The sequence below is a fragment of the Thunnus thynnus genome, chromosome 10, assembly GCF_963924715.1.
Source record: "Thunnus thynnus chromosome 10, fThuThy2.1, whole genome shotgun sequence".
In the NCBI taxonomy this organism is placed as follows: domain Eukaryota; kingdom Metazoa; phylum Chordata; class Actinopteri; order Scombriformes; family Scombridae; genus Thunnus; species Thunnus thynnus.
In genome coordinates this window covers 5,525,658-5,543,538 of record NC_089526.1, presented here as the reverse complement: position 1 = coordinate 5,543,538, position 17,881 = coordinate 5,525,658, and the positions used below count along the sequence as shown (strand labels likewise).

Here is a 17,881-nt window from a genome sequence, read left to right as displayed (position 1 = left end):
CTCCAGAGACTGAAAACATGATCACTGTTATAAGTATTTGGAGCTGTTTCTAAACAAACTACTGTGCCCAAAGCTCTTCATGGTGAAGGAACATGCCACCCAGTGCAACAGTGTGGCTCACTGACATGTCTTTAAAACACTCTGGGGACATTACTCTATGTAAATAAGCCTGTACATGCACGAGCAGAAGTATGTAGCAGAGATGAGATTCATCATTGTCTGTTGCTTGAAGTTTGTTTTTTTTTTGCATATTTTGCCTTTATTGGACAGGGGATAGGGAGGAGGCAGACAAAATAAGGAGAAAGGGAGGGCATGACGTGCAACAACAGTCCCTGGCTGGAATTGAACCAAGGATGTTGTGGTTATGTGGCATACACAGTAACCATTCAGCTACCAGGATGCTCTGTGTGTGTACATGTTCGATGAATATGTATTTTCTTGTTTGTACAGAGTGTTCTTAAACACATGTAGAAATTGTTCTATGCATGGTTTAATAAATGAGGCCCCAGGTTTTCAGTGACAGTCCCTGAGAATAAAAAAAGGCTTCTTTCTACAGCCACCAATTTTGTGCTGACGTTCAACATCCATACAGGAAGAAATGCATCATACACGAGGCCTAAAGATTGATTTACAGTATACACTCACTGTAGCCTCACACTGCTGTTTTAACATGTTTTCTTTTCAGTCCTATGCGACAAAACTTAAGCTCAAGGAATTCTTAAAAGGTATTCTGGGAGATGTAGTTTTTAGTAGTAGTTTAGGGTAAATGGCTGCACCAAAAACATGGAAATAGCTATTTAATCACAAAGAAATATGTGATTAATATGTGAAAAAAATGATTAGATGTAACAGAGTCAGAGGTGAGGGTGATATTTTTTTTGTTAGTGTGTGTGTTTGTGCTATCAATCACATAAACATAGGCTTCACAGTTCCAAATGGTAAAGATTTTTGCACACATTTCCCCATAATTATGAAATGAATGAATCAACCAATCAGTGAGAAGAGAGTTCCAATTAGTGAACAGCTGCACCGGTTAACATGCAAATTTATGCACACCGGCCTCCTGACTGGAGCTGATGTGGAAAATATTAGACTGGCTGACTCTGCCAACACTCTTATCAACACACACACACACAAACACACTCATGCACACACATAAAAATACCAGACACATCTCAGTCTAAACCACAACAAAATATGAGACACTGAATGACTCAGGAGACGATTAGAGAAGCCAAGATTTACCTGCTTTGAAATAACTAGGACAGAGATTTATGTCTCTAGTCAGCCCCCATCCCAGTTCACCACCCATGACCCCTGTGACTCCACCTCAAGGTTATATTCAGCAGGTCACAGCATGTCTCCACCCCCTGCTCGCTCTAACCTCCACACTCCGATTACACTCACCGCATACTGTGATAATGACCCTGATCCTCCCTGACCTTTGACACCTTGACATATGAGGATTGCCATTTGATATGAACCATTTGAAATAACAAACGATCTACTGCGGCATTGAAAAATTTCATGAAGGAAAAAGGTGTTGCACATGATGGTTTAATATCAACAGATCATCACTTGAAGTTTGAGACATTAATCAGCATCAACCAGACAGCTGACATGAATGATGATTTCAAATTAAATGTGAGATTTGGTAAAAAATTATCTGTTTGAATCATCTCCTTTAATTAGCGACTTTCTTGCTAAGATTTGGCAACTTTTAAGACTGGACTTCTTTCCAAAAAAGCACCAAGTGACAACTCGTACTGACTGAGAGGGAAACAGAGCAAAGCTTGCACAGCTCTGTTGAAAAAAAAAAACTCCAACATGATCCAGATATTTAGGGCAGATTTGGGACCTCAGTCAGCAGATAGTAGCAGTGATGAACCTCCTGAGAGTGAGTCAGTTGACGGCTAGAGAGGCGTTTTACTGCTGGGCAAAAGCGCAATATGGGTCAATGGAGCGCTGGCACAGATGAGGACCAATATGTTCCTCTATGTGCGTGTGCGTGTGTGTATGTGTTTTAGGCATGACTGTGTGTCAGATTACACACATGTGACTGAGTTTGTGTGTACATGTGAAACTGTGAGTTCATGTGTGTGTGTGTGTGTGATGGTGCGTGCAGCTGAACTGCAGCTGCTTCATACATCAGGCCAATTCAATTACAGCAGGATGAATGTTTGGACCTTTAGCCGTCTGCAGTAAAACATACGACCCTTTGAAGTAGTGTTTACTGACCTCAGACCAGCCTGTCATATCTCTTTCCTTCAGAAAGAAATACGGACCTGAAGCGCTGGGACGCATACCTTCCTATATGCTCAATAACTGTTACTGATAAGCTGCTAAAGTTGTTATAGAATTTAGAAATGTAGTGATTATAGATATGTAGGTATCATTTCATTTTCATCCCCATATTGCACTCAAACAAGGTTTTGCATTAATTATTTTTACATAAATAGCAGACAATGACATCAAGAGGAACAATAATTAGATAAATTATTATTAATATATGTACATGGCAAATTTACATCATAATTAAAACAATGTCATTACTTAAAGAAAGAAAACCTTGCTCTATAAACGCACATACTTAACAGTTATAGATTAACAACACTCTGCAGGTCATGTACACTGTTAGCAGAGTGTGTTTAAAGAGGCACTCATTGATTTTACACTTAATTGGGCTTTGAGACAAACTGTTTGCCTGCAATTTGAAAGATATCTACCAGGCAGGGAGGGTCTAATGAAAAGATTCTACTGAATTGCATTGTGGGAATTGTAGGATCCGTTGTTTTTGGAGCTTGACCCATACGAGGGAGTAAAAGTCAGGATATTTTCTGTTGATTTTCAGCTTTCTTTATGAAAATTGTCTCTTGTGAGTCCAGCAACTTTATGGGAATACAAGAGCTAAATCACTGGGAGTGGACTTCTTAAGCCTCAGGATGAGATTTAATGAGTACAAACTGAGGTGAAAACACAAAAAAACTTTTTTAATATGGGCAAAATATTCGCACTTATCCTGAAGTTTGAGGATTCCGTGACTATATAGAGACGGCGAGAGCAAAAAAGGATCTGAAAGAAAGCAAAAGAAAATACTGGAGTTCCTGGCTCAGTCTGAGTCTAAGCTGTCACACACACTCACTGAGTCTGTGTGTGTTTCTAGTTTAGCTGCAGCACATGCCTGCACTGTCACTTTCACTGTGGCTTAAAAACACAGACTGCAGGCACACTCCAGTGGTCGAATACGCTTGAATAAAGCGAGGCCAAAACACACGTTTATGACTGCGTTCATTTTGTGAGATTTTAACTCTAAACCTCAGCCAGTCTGTGTAAACACAGACTGCTATCTTTTTTTTTTTTTTTCTGAAGCTATCTGTGGCATCTCCGGCACTGGCTCTCCTGTCCCTCCGACTGATGGGATCTGACAGCGTTAAGGTCGTAAATCGTTTCCTTCTCTGGAGCCGCGGGATTGAGGACCATATTCGGAGAAACAGATGAGAAAACAGAGGGAGGGAAGGAAAGGAACGTGGGTGAAAACGAGGGTGTGTGTGTGTGTGTGTGTGTGTGTGTGTGTGTGTGTGTGTCGGAGAAACAGAAAGAAAAGGACAAAAAGGAGGAGAGCGGCGTTTATATATCCTGAGTGTTTGTGAAGGAAGATATTTAAAAAGTAAGAAAGTGGGGAGTGAAAGACACCAAAAGAGTGATCGGGAGAGCAAGAAACTATCAACAGGAAATGAAAGAGAGAGAAAAGAGTGGACAGAGAAATAGAGATGAGATGGAGGAGAAAATAAGTGCAAGAATGAGTCAGAATGTTGTAACGCTTGCCAGTATGGAAACGAGTGAGGAGAGCCAGGTCGAATTTACTGGTGTGTGTGTGTGTGTGTGTCCTGCAGCTTGATGTAATTAAGGGAAGCTTTGAGCACTAACAGCAGTTTGTATCCATTTTAGATTTCATGACCACATCATGGAAACACACTCACATACACACACATGTATAACCTACACACACACACACACAGGATTATGTGTGTATTAGGGATCACTTCCAAGTCAAAGAGCGTGGGGTCGTGGAATCAGGCTAGAGGTCAAACACACACACGAGATTTATGATAGCTGAGAAGGACGGGACAAAAGACACACACAGAGACACACACATACAAACACACACACACACAGTTTGTTTTTGCCAAAAGTAATCTGGACTGACGTATTCAATTGTTGACTACACACACACACACACACATACACACATACACACACAAATTTCTTTTTGGCAGTGGTTATTTTGCTGCAGGGTAACTAAGTTTTGACTATTAGGTTCATTGCACATGCACACGCACGCACACACACACAAAGACAGAGTCATAAGATTTTAATTGATCTCTATGTGGGCGGGACTAACAGGCTCTATTGAAGAGTCTATCAGCTCTCTCAGTCTCGATCTTTGGTCTCTTTGTCTGAAGAAATACATCATCACTAATGTTTCTCTCTCTAACTGAGACCACGCCAAGAACGTTAGATTTCAATAGTTTAATTGAGATAATGAAAGAGAGCTGATATGTTGATGGATGGGTTGGAGAACCTGATGAAGGGATTAGGGATGGAGGGAGGAAAGGGGGTGAGGTGTTAGAGTTGAGGAACACAGAATGGAGGGTTGAGGGTTGAAGATAGATGTACGGTATGTCGACTGGATGACAACTGCCGACGGTGGGGAGGTAGGAGGGAACGGGGGGGGAGAAGGTTGAGACTCCAGTCCATCACCTGGATAGAGCCCCCTGTTCCTGTGTTAAAACAGAGGAGAGAGAGTGGTTGATGAAAAGAGAGGGGTGCAACTGAGACGAGGGGAGAAGAACGGATAAGGTGTGCCTAAAATGGGATGTGTACTCGGCGTGGTCTCTGTTCCCAAACTTTACTTATAAATCTATAAACTTTATTTCTTCAATATATCCTCCCAGTGATTATGAGAAATATTATTCAATATTATTCAAGTGCTAACCGTGCTAACCTCCGATAACAACCTACATCAGTCTCATATTTTACCAGTAAGAGTCATGTTTTAATGTGTTTGTACACAGCCAGAGAAAAATAAAAAGTTTGCGTCCTGGTCATAGTTCGGTTATAAAATCCTGCCGGCTGCTGACGGCGCCGTCAGCCGAGGAGGAGTTGATCACAACGGACAGTGAAGGAGGCTGTAGAGAACAAGTGTCTGCTTCAAAAGTTGTTAAGGCGACTTTGCTAAACATTCAACACCGGAGCTGAGAGCGTCAGAGATGGAGCAGCAGCTTGTCATGTTGTCACCCTGCGTTACTCTTTATACAATGACACAGCTGTAAAAAAAAAAAAAAAGTCAGTGATTGGAATCAACTCAGAGGGCTTCTCGACTGATGGATCAGATCATCAACATTTGGGGCGGCCCTAATGATTACAATAAACATCCATTACAAGTGAACCAATCTCTGACTTTATGTCGGTGATAATACACAAGATCTGCTGATATAAGAAGACTGGCTCTCTCCAAAGTTCAAAAAGTTGTGATTTTATGTGGAGCCACATGCTGTAGCTGTCAAGACGGTTTGCAACTGGTCAACGGTGCACATGTCAAAGTTTCCCAAAGCTGAATTCTCCCTGATTGCACTGAACAAATTAACTTTTTTTCCTGCACGCAAATCCAAACATTGTGGTGATTCTATTGAAATCAATTGATTACAGGATGCAATTTGACAGCTATAAATGATGTTGGGACCAAGATCTGAAGCCAATCTGTCCAGCAAACTTTGTAGAAATCAGTTCTGATCTACAAGCAAACTGGTTGTCTACTTTGTTTTCCATTATTTGAGTGGATCAAGATGAATCCACGTGTTCAGTTAAGGAAAGCTAAAACTGGAAACACTGAAGAAGTTTTAACTACATTCCCTTGATTGCTGATGGTTAAAGTAACTGTGAGCACGAGCCACATCTGTTTACCGGTAATTAGTTTGGAGTTTATGGTGTTTTGAGTGTTCTCCAGAGACTCAGGGGTTTATTTAAATAGGTTTTGGTTACGGTCGTATCCACAGATCCATGCTGAGTGAATAACGAAGCTGACTCATTAACGTGTTCACCGGCTTCTCTTTATATACGATAGCACAAAGGTTAACACAGTCTGTTGGTAGCGGAGACAGACAGCTCCACAGCAGATGACATTTGATTACGACAAGCAAACAGAAATCTGCTAAATTTATATTTTTTGCTCACCGACGATTTAAAATAATTGTTTTGGATGGTGCAGCAGGAGGTAAGTAAATGTACCGAGAGTGTGTTTTTCCAGCTTAGCTTAGCTGTGCTGTAAATATACTTTTTTGGCTTTTATTGGACTGTACACATCTTCATGCTTCACCACTCTCCATGTCCAGAAATACTTCTCTTCTTGCTACTTGGCCTAAACACAGGAAAAAAGAACATCACCTGAAAAAATGGCTGCAAGTATCTTAATGTTATTACCATGGTTTAAATTCTAATGCCAAATGGAGAACACTGATTATGTCGTCATGTTTTCAGATCTCCTTTCAGATTTGAAATCGAGGGATTTAGCATTACTGATTGAATGGAGCAGCAGTTTTCTCCCCACTGTGGTTACTAATAAGGTTATAATGGTTCCATCTGCATAATGGAAGCTGATCCAGTGATATTTTATTTAAGCTGGTTTGTTTTCAATGTGGTGCAGTGGACCGGAGGCCTCAGGGAAATCTAGGGAGGATGGCTGATGAAAGACAAAAAGCATCTGACCTAAAAAAGAACATAATACGTGAGGCGGTCTGGATTTTATGATCAGTATCTTTTTGTTCGTTTTTATTGCTTTTTATTTATTGTTTTCTCAGTTTGTCTAAGTGCAGCTGCTGAATCTTACAGACATCAGGAATCTGTTGCAGCACAGAGCTCCTGTCCTCATAATGGGTTTTTATTTCTCTCTCTTATCTGATGAACATTTGAATTTATACAATTTATAGAAGCAATGACAAGTTGAATCACACATTCATATCGTACAGTCAAAGACACTCAATTATCCAGATAATTAACCCTTCTGTTGTCATCGGGTCAATTTTGACCCGGGAGGACAAAATTGACCCGAGGATTGACATAAGAAATTATGAATTATTTTAACTAGAGTTGAGATTAGAGGAAAATATGTTGATGGATTATGGCAGACTGCTATATGTAAAAAGGGATACTGTCAGGATACTGTTTTAAAACCATTTCAATTTAACATAATGACACCTCGGGTCAATTTTAACCCAGGAGGACAACAGGAGGGTTAAGTTGAGTTGAATTATCATAAACTGTTTGCTGGTAAATAAAAGGACAGGACTCTCCATGCACAGCCAGTATTTTCAGACAGGTGCTGGTCGGTCGCAGGAACATATAAGGTGAAAATCAGAATATAGCACCGCACACTGTAATGACTTCTAGCTTCTTCAGGTCCACTCAATACAACTGCTGAGTACTCACAGGTGTGATAAATACATTTGAGTCACATGACTAATTATCACAGTCTTCATTTTCTCAAAGTGAACTTTGCTGGTAAAGTATAAGTATATATACCAGTGGTACGAAAATCCACATATAGTTAAAAATGAAGCACAAAATTGTCTCATAAAGAGCAGAAAGTTAATAGCTTTCTTAAGAAGATCTTTACAAGGATGGAGAACCCTCCTTATCATCCCCAAACATAGAAGCAGAACTTCTATATCAGTTGTTTTAGCAATGCAGTACCTACTCACTATCCTTTGTAACTAAAGGTTGCACGTCTAGAGTTGATCTGTGAGCAGTTAGTGATGTTCTCTTATCTGGTGTCTCACAATGAAAAAGCAAAGATTAGTGAGAATAAAAGCAATTTTTTTGTTCTATTCTGTCCTATAAATCATCTCTCAACCCCTCAGAGTTACCTTTAAATAAACTAGCGCTCCTTGCAACATAGCAAATCCCAACTGGAGCATTTCATAAGACTACAAAACACTAATTTATTCATAACTTCTACTAATGTAGAGAGTAAAAGCGTCCAGTCCACCACTGATGCCTCTGAGATGGATGCTGTTGATGTCATACAGCTATTTTATATGAACTCCATCTCTTTCTTACCCAGCATCTTTTTCTCGTTAAAACAAAAAAAAAAAATACACACATTCATCCTCTGTCTTCACTTAATTAACTTTCTCCATAAAGTCATTTAATCAGATGAGATCAGACTCTGAGCTCCACAGTCTCTCTCCGTCTTTTCTCTGTCAGCATTTTAAAATAAAAAATCCTCTCGTCGGAGTGTTTTGCTCTCAACCTGACCCACGCTCGTCCTTCCCCTCCCACAGCCCCTCAGCGTGATGAGAAAGTTTGCTTTTATTCAACAAAGAAAACCAAATGAAGTTTTGTTTCAGAGCCAGTATTAAAGTTGATGTTTTATAGTCAGAGCTGAGGCACCAGGCTGAACGTTCTCCCGTCCTCTGCTGGCCTTTTATCATCAGATCCACCTCTCTCTCTCTCTCTCTCTCTCTTTGGGTGCTGCTCTCAAACGGTCGTTTCTTCTGCTTCGACTCGACTCAATTTTTCCTCCTTTCTGCAGCTACTGCATCAATTTCTTCAAGGAGGAAACGTTGCTTTGATGCATATATAGGATTTATGCTAAAATATTCAACAAACACCCTGTTGTGTCCTCTCCTGTCAGTCAGTGTTTTACCTCCACGTTAGCTTCGGCCTTCTGTTTGCTTGTTCTTTCCTCTGACCTTCCAAACATCTTCCTAAAAAAGTTTCTCCTCTCTTTTTGCTCCATGTCGCAAAAGAAAATCATCTTTCCCTTCACAAAGAAACATGTACTGACCGTTAGAAAAGCTAGAAAATAATCCTTTAAATGTGTTATTACTTCTCCAAAACTCGTCCGCAGACTTGAATGAAGTTTGCTGGAACATTAGAAGACATTTTTAGTGCAGATCAAGGTTTTGAATTCTTATAAACAGTGCAATGTAGGGCAATTGAGAGCACTTTTGCTTTTTTGCGCCTACTTACGTGAATCAAATGTGACACACGCATAACATACATTTCTCTCCAATGCTTTGATGCAGATCCAGATGCTGATTAGTAAGATTTTCTGTCATGAAAATAACAAATTTAGAGGATTGTGAAGCCACAGCAGTGGTATTTATTCTCTGAATGACTCTCTATAATAAATTATACAGAAAAAAAATCCTGCACATTATTGCTCCCTTTGTAATGTTTTCATTTTATTTATGACATTTGAGTCCTCAGACGTTTTACCCTTACCTTCCCTTTAACCTGAAACATAAATAACATAAATAAAATGAGTACAAGTGATCGACAGCGTTAGGGTTTATGATTCAAAGCACCTTTTTGTAAGACTTTTGGGAGACTTCAGTGGTAAGCATTATTAACCATCCCTAAATTTCCGGATCCTCTCTTGACTCACCAAAGACTATTCAATTATTCCTTGGTCCTTAAACTTTGAACCTAGTTTCATTAAAATCGTTCATTCTGCTAACAAACAAGCAAAACGTGGATAATTTTGGTTCATTACAACTTGGGTCTTACTGCATTTTCATAGTTTTTACTATCGTAATTACAAAGATCACAATGCCAAAAAGAACTCAAATGATGCAAAAAACACCAGGAGTCAGGTGATCAGATGGGTTTTAAACTCCTGTGTTAAACTAACTTCATTTGAAAGAGAAAACGAAGGTAAAATTATTAACCAAACTTATAAAGTTTAGCTACAGCCTGTCTAATCCTTCTGCTCATCTTCTGCTTTGAAAAGCGATGTCACTGTGTTCCCAAATCTTATCCGTGCAATGTCATCACCAAAACTATGAAAATAAAAGTTATAATAAAAATGAATTATAAGTTAAGCAGGAGTATGATGACTTCCTGGTTTGGAGCTGATATCAGTATTTTCAGTTTCAGCCTTTAGCCCCAAATCAACTGACCCGTCTGTCTCGAATTGCCCTTGAACACTCTCCTCTCTTCCCCCCTGCCCTTCTCCTCATTAGCCTTCACATCTCCCCCCTCCTTCTCATCCTCCATTACTCCTCATCAAAACCAGCAGGGGGTCTTATTAGAGCTCCACAGCCCCATCTGCACCATTGTCACCCTTTGCAAGTTAAATGAAAGGCTCTTTCTCCCTCTCTCACCCCAGTGGGCCGGCTTAATCAGGTAAATATTGAGAAGATTTGTTGCTCTTTGTAATGTTACCCAGACCGCCTTGATGCTAATACTGTTGTATTCCTGTCGGGCCGCAAAGACGCTTTAAACGTGGCAGCGGCGAGCCACGCTGATGGAAATAATAACGGGTCGGGGAGGGGAAAAGATTCTGCTGTGGGACACGTCGGGAAGGTCTGTGAGACGCATGGTGGGAGATTTTATAAGGGGGGAAGGAAAGAGATGCCGGTCGCACATCTTTAACGTTTAAAGAGGTTTGACATTAGAGGGTTTTTTCTCCCTGATGAGGAGTCGTTTCCAATTTGATTTCTGCTCTTTGCAGCTGTTCGGGATGTGAGACTTTTGGAGAAAGAAATCCAATCCTTAAAGTTGTCTTTGAAATTCAGCCAAGAGCTGTTTCCCCTCATGTCAGGTTGTTAAATTACATTCCAATAATCTTACAAGATAATAAAGCCAGTGTACAGTTTTTTTTTTTTTTTTCTCATTGTCAACAAATCCCAAGAAAACATTTTGTCAGTACGTTTCTCAGCACTGTCTGACTTCCCTAACCTCCCAGTAGCACTCAGCCCCAAACCCCATTAGTTCTTACAGAAGACATAAATCTTTAAACATGGGTTCATTTTTTTAAAAGGCTGAGTAATACCCTAAAATCCCCTAAAAGCTTGACACTGTAGTTTTTTATCAAATATTTCTCAGACAGGAGTAAATGGTACATTTGTCAGGGACTATTTTCAGCTGCAGATTAATACACACTTGGTGCCCTCTTGATTTTAAATGTCTAAGCGTCAGCGAGAGGAGAACATTGAATGTGTCAAAAAGTAAAATATATAGTAGCATGTAGTTAAAACTAAAGAGATATAACAATACAGACGTAAACATTTCTTAAGGAAAACGGTTGGGATCCACTGCTCGATAGCCCTGACGGTACGGCTATCTCTGGGAAGTTGGATGTTTCAGTCACAGATGTGCTCATAAAACTGTAGGCAACCAATAAGCTGGAGGAAAAAAACCAACAACATGAGGCTGAGGAGGGAAGGAGTGTTGCACCATGTCTGATTTCACCTGGTTTGTATTAACTTGATTGGAATCAGAATAAATCATGTTTTTGGTTACTTTACATCTGCCTGACAGTCGTCCCCCCCAGCTTATAAGTTGCTAAGAAGATTTCTTACCATTTTTTTCAACATTATTCCTGCAACAAATGTTATGAGCATCTCTGTGACTGAAATGTCCATATATTCCAAAAAGTCAGTCGCTGGAACTGAAAAGCAGGGACATGATTCAGCTTGAGGCGCTAAGCAAAGTGCAGGAGGGAGGAGGGAGGAGGGGAGGGAAGATGGGGAGGTAAAGAGCCAGTGAACAAGAAAGGAGATTTTCAAGAAGACAAGCAGTGGGGGAGAAGAAGCAGGAGAGGAGGAGGAGGGGAAGGGAGAGGGGGAGGAAGAGAGAAAAAGAAAACGGGAACTGGCTGCTAAAACACGACAATCCCTCTGGACAGCTGAGCGAGGACGCGTGCGTGTGATGGAATGACATGTCAAGCGCCGCATCTGCTTGGTTTGCCGCTCAGCTGGGTTGCCATGACGACCAGCACATCCTCTCTCTCTCTCTCACTCGCCGCCTTCCTTTATTCATCCCTCTCTCTCTCTCTCTCTCTCTCTCTCTCGCTCTCCATTTGCACCCTCCCCTCCTCCCCTCCTCCCTTCCATCTAACTCTGACTTACATAAACCTCTTCTTTGTACGAACACAGAAACGCTCGGAGGTTGAGTGCATTGAAGTCTCCTTGAAAATGTGTTATATGGTGCGTCAGTCCTCTCTCTCTCTCTCTCTCTCTCTTTTCTCACATATGCCGACACTCAAAATGCCTTCTGGCTCGTTGCCAGCGTTTCCCTTCAGCTGGCAAAATCAAAAAAAAAAAAAAAAGCGTCAAGGATTCAGGAAGGATACAGGAAGTCGGCCTGTGAAAGGAGCCTGCTTAGCATGTAGGGAGCGTAGCCGAGTGGCCGCACACACCCCGACACCTCCATTCAACCTATACTCCCTCGTCTGTGTGTGTGTGTGTGTGTGTGTGTGATGGTCTACTGGCCACTGTGTGACAGTGAGAAGGAGGAAATAGAACACAGTTAATTGCTTTGTCATCCGTTAATTAAAGCAGTTCTGTTTCTACAGTTTCACCTACTTTTGCAGTGATCAGTGCAGCATTTTAAACACTTGGTCTAAAATGTGACTTTTCATCAAGAAGAGGGTTTTAAATTATTGCACGTAAGGGTCTCGTTTAGGTTTTAAGAGAGTGTCATGACCTTCGGAGTCCCCAAACTGTGTCCTGATGCAAATACAAGATGAATATATAAGAAATATACTTCCTTCATGGTTGGAAAGTTACCTGCAGCAGTCTTGAATTTTCTTAAACTTAAACTGTCTTAAACTGGATGTTCTCTTTGACAAAATGACCACTAGCATGAAGGTAATATTGAGAGAGTAACTACAAGTAAGTGGAAATATTGAGGAATAATTTTTTTGTATTAAAGCTGCAACGATTAGTCGATTAATCAAGAAAGAGTGTTGATCAATCTTAGACATTCTTTGAGCAAAAATGCCAAATATTTTCAGCTTGCAGCTTCTCAAATGTGATTATTGAAAGCTTCTTTGTGTTCTATGTGATAGGAGGACTGTAGATCAGACAGATTTGATGACAATAAAGAAAACAATCATTATTTACAGCCCTATTTTACACTGTTGTTTGGACAAAGCAAGCAATTTGAAGACATCAGCATGGACTCTGAAGACTTTTGCTGGGCATTTTTCACTGTTTTCTGCCATTTTTAGACGAAACAATTCATTGATTAGTTGAAAAATGCCACCTGCAAAGTTTTATGGATGTGGTCATTTCTCAGTGAATTTAAATTTGATACAGACATTCAGGACCCTCAGAGGATGAATCCTAATGAATTTGTTGCAACTTTTCATCTAGCACCACTAACAGATCATAATGTCCATCTATCTGACACTGCAGTTCATGACAGGAAAGCTAAACATCAGCAAAAGTTAACATGCATGACACTAAACATATCTATTCTATCCTGCAGTTTATTGTTTCCTCCAAAACATCACATGCGCTTAACTGCGCTTGTAATTGACAAGAGCCTGACAAGTTGAGTCTTGGTGTCCAAAAATGGCCACCATTAAGTTTTTGTCAGACTTGTAGAGAGATTCTAAGAATAGGCTGTTTTCTTTCCATTTTATATCCATCTAGTTTTGCTTTTCTGGTGTATTATGAGCATTACAGCCTCAGTATTATGACTATAAATTTCATTCTTGTTCAATCACTTCACATGTTTATTGTTTATGTGTACATTTTCCTAAAACATAAGAACACAAACTGTATTTAATTCACAAAGAACAGATGTTTATATAATCACTATATATCTCTTCAACTACATTAATCTTTAAAATCTGACATAAACCTTAAATGGAATATTTTTTATAGAAATAAGTCCTGCGGTCACATTGAAAGAATAATACGCTTTAATAATACGTCGCTCGCAGCGTCATGATGGTCTCGTTAAGCGATGAAATAGATTTGCTGTTTTACACGCCTAACAGTGTGTAGACAAAGCCATCTGCCTCCGTCGTTTATGTCCCTGGGCAGACACCGTACTCTACCAAACGGCTACGGAGGGAGTCTGGGACTCAGATGGCAGCTGTGTGTGTGTGTGTTTGTGTTTTTGTGTGTGTGTGTGTGTCCACATATGTGCCCAGGATGTACACACGGATGCCCGTATGCATTGTGTTAGATCCTATGAATGCAAATGTATTTTATGATTGTGTTTGTGTATGTTTGACAGGGTGTTTGTGTGTGTGTGTGACAGCGAGCGTGTTTACAGCTGAATAATTGCCCCCGGGGCTGTTTCACTTGTTCACATGCTATTTTCAAGACACACAAAGTGATGACATCATCCTTTTTGTATGAACCGTCACTCAAAACCTGCGGGCCTTTCCGTCCTGCTCACACGTCTGCAGTCGATTACTTCACAATAACACAGGAAGACTTATGTAACATGCGACATGTTGTGAAACATTTCGAGCTTTTTTCAGATTCCACACCGAAGCAGTTAAAGATAATCGGGAATAGAAATGAAATCCTGAATGTTCATAAGCAAACTAAATTTGAAAAGAGAGGCTTTAAAGCATGTAAAAGCTGTTAAATGATGCTTAGAAGCTAAATGTATGAACAATACCTTGCTATGAATGCAAAAACTCTCATGCTTACTCATCCTTTGTCTTTGTTTTCTTCCTGTCCACTCCTCTTATTTCACACCTTTCACCTTTTCATCCTCCCTCCTTCCTCTCTGCCCTGTCTCCATACTTCTCTTTCTTTCCTGTGACCCCCCATTTTTCCTCTCCGTCTTTCCTTCCACCTGACTCCCTTTCAACTTGGACTCTCTGTCCTCTTGTCTTCTCTGCTCTCAGATGTAATGTCCAGGATTACATCTGGCACAAGGGAGCTCGCTGCGAGTCGGTGGTGACCGAGTTCCAGGTGATGTGTCTGGCCGTGGGCGCCTCGGCTCTGGTGGTTCTGCTGCTCTTCATGATCATCGTCTGCTTCGCCAAGAAGCTCCACGTGCTCAAGACGGAGAACAAGAAGCTGCGCAAGCGGAGGTGAGCGAAGTAGTTCATCCTCCTCTTTTTCTGCACGAACCACTCCAATTCATGAGGAGAAAACATGAAAATATATCTTTATAAACTCCATTTTTTGGGCTATACCTGAGGCTTTTACTCTTTAGATTCATTCACAAAAAGGTAACAAGGGATTTTCAAGAAAACGATGACATTTCTACCCCACAGAGTAGCAAGTTTCTGATAAAGAAACATACAAACCCAAGTGAAACTCTGTCTCCTGCAGGCTCCGCGCTTGTCTTTGATTCATTTCTCTGAGCTTAAAAGATCAATCAAACCAAATCACAAAGTCTTAAGTGCCTTGTTCAAAGGCATTCTGGCCACGCCGGCAGGTGCAGCAGATTTATTATTAGTTATCCAGCTCAGTCTTGAGTCTAGGCTGCGGTAGATTTCTCCCGTCAATGTTAAAGATTGAACGAGAAAGCTTTGTTTTCTTCGGCTGGCGCTGCCTCCGGGCCGAACCGCTGCCCCGCTTTGTATTTAGTGTGAAGTTTAGAGAATGACAGAGACAGATCGGTCGATAGAGAGAGCAGAGGGAGAGAGAAGTTTAGTAGAAATAAAATACAAAAGCTAAACACAGACGAGGCCTTGGAACCAACAACTTTAATCCATCATTGAAATTCAATCAATATGTCAGCGGGTAGAAATAAGTCTTAGAGATGGAAAATTATCTTGACGTTTACAAGTTTACACAGAGTAAACATGTGGTGGATATTTGTGTTTGTGAATCATGTGAGACGAAAGCAACAAGCAGGAATGTGTTGATCAGATCCGAATGATCAACAGGAAGCCATGTTTGAAATTCCAAAAAAGTCTCATACCGACAAAATCGACAAAAGGAAACTGACCAGCAGAAGCTTGAATACCTTCAGTAGGATGACAGGAGCTGACAGCAGAGTAAGTCATTTTTATAAACATGTGAATTAAACATTAAAAAAAAAGGGAAGGCAGAAGGAGTAAACAACAGCATCTGTTCACAGGAGCGCAGAAAGATGAAGCTTTTCTGCCCTGAGCGCAGGAATTATTTTTCATAACAATAACTTCACGTCGTTGTTACATTTTCAGGCGAGAGCGACTCAAGAATGACTCAGACTTATTGAAGAGGTTGAGTGCATCGCTCAAGGATGTAGGACACAGATTGAACCTGTTACTTTTCAGTTGCAGCACAGTCTTGAAGCATCAGGTTGTGAAGGAGATGCTGCAATTCGAATACAGAGGTATAAAGAGGTAGAGGATGGTGATTTGGGGGGGGATGGGGCGACAGAGTAAGGCGACAGAGTGATAGACAGTCTGATGGAGGTGGGAGGGATTGGATGGATCCGCTGAATAGGAAGTGATGAAGACAATGAAGGAATGCAGTAGGAAGGAGGTGGGAGGGGCGGCGGAGAGAGCTGAAGGCGAACAGCCGGTGGAAAAACCAGATGACAAGACAGATGAGGGAGGTAACAAGAAGAGGGAGAAAAGCCGCTGTGCAATCTCAGGAGAAAAAAAAAAAAAAAAGGCTCTGTGAAAAACCATAAAAGGGTTCTTTTACAGCATCATGAGGTATTTCTATGAATAAAAGATATACAATGCAGCCAAAGAAAGAGAAGGGTTGCAAGATCAAATCTTACTGCAACCTGCATAAAATGCCTTTGTAGCAAATGGTTTTTTGCACATGATGTTAATGATGTTAAAAAGTTTGATTCAAGGAAGTGTGATACTTTCATTTAGATTTCCTGTGTAGTATAATGTACAATCTTCATATAGACCGAAATATAGATCAGTTCAGTTCAGTCTACCCGGGGATCAGGACTCTTGAGGAAGTCACATGATACGTTGCAAAAAATGTTCCGTCTTATCAAGTAATTTTTGATTTATTGAGGCCTTAAAGTCTTCTGGTTTCTCAGGACCGTTAGATTGTTTCAGTATGTTTCCAGTGTAAATCAAATTGTTTCAGGACACAATAACTTATTGAAAACAGGTTGGAATTATTATTAATGGCAGATTTTTTCAAAACATGCTTTAAAAGAAAATCCCAGCAATTTATTTGTAAGCTTCTATGATGATAGCTGACTTGCAGCAGACAAACAAAAAATCTGTCAAAATCAATGCAGATATCCTGACTTTTTTTAGTCTCTAGCACGGACAAAGCTGCAAAAAATGCTTGATGACTTGTTAATCGGTGTTTAGTTTATGCCCACTGAAGAAAATAAGACTTTAAAGCTAATCAGTATTTTTAAATTAACGATGGACCAAATGACTCCATGTAATGTTAGAGGAGTCACTCATACTGACGAACCCACAGAGAAGTATTACCTGATTCTGAAATGTCCCTCAGCTCTACAGAGCTTTTTATTGTCTTTTAGCTCTTTGTTTTGGTTTTACAGCGTTCAGTTTCATCAGCGTCCTTTTCTAGCAGCAGCAGCAGGAAGTTAGCAACTAGCTGGTGAGCACAGTGTAGATATTTCCCACAAGGGTTGGTGGAGATCAAAACAGAGCTAAAAGAGAGTGAATATTGGACTTACATTCAGGTTGTCAGAAAATACGAATCCATACGAATGCTAGTGATGATCTGCTGTATGTGTAAATGCAACAGTTTGCTAATTAGCTGATATTGTGGCCAAAAAAATCAATTAATGCAGGTTTAAAGACTGAAAAATAGACAAACATTACTTCATTAAAGTGAGACATTTTGGATTTGACATTTTGAAAAATGATTATTATCATAAATGAATCACCATGTCTGTTTTCTTAGAGTTTTATTTATTTATTTTCTTTATGATATATTGAAATATTTTCATCCTTTAAGCCTCATCTTGTAATCAAATTAAACAACCTGAAAAAAAGAAAAAAAGCATGCATTAATCAAACTATTCATTCAGCAAAAAGGTTGAAAATATTGATTTACATTACTGTATAGCCTATAATATAATATTTTAACATTATCAAACATTTCTTGGAGTCAAAAAGGTGACTACATGGGAACCTTAACCACAGAACCATTGAGGAACCTTCATTTTTGTGTGAAAT

At 40.1% G+C, this 17,881-nt stretch overlaps 1 protein-coding gene across 10 annotated transcripts in view; it reads left to right on the top strand.

The window, feature by feature from the left end:
- The window catches only part of cspg5a (chondroitin sulfate proteoglycan 5a), a 60,169-nt gene that overhangs the window by 26,308 nt on the left and 15,980 nt on the right, over window positions 1-17,881 (top strand). For all 10 annotated transcript variants that reach the window (XM_067600574.1, XM_067600581.1, XM_067600579.1 and 7 more), the window contains exon 3: window positions 14,663-14,851. In XM_067600574.1, coding sequence (XP_067456675.1) covers window positions 14,663-14,851 — 189 coding nt within the window. The remainder of the gene's footprint in view (window positions 1-14,662; window positions 14,852-17,881) is intronic.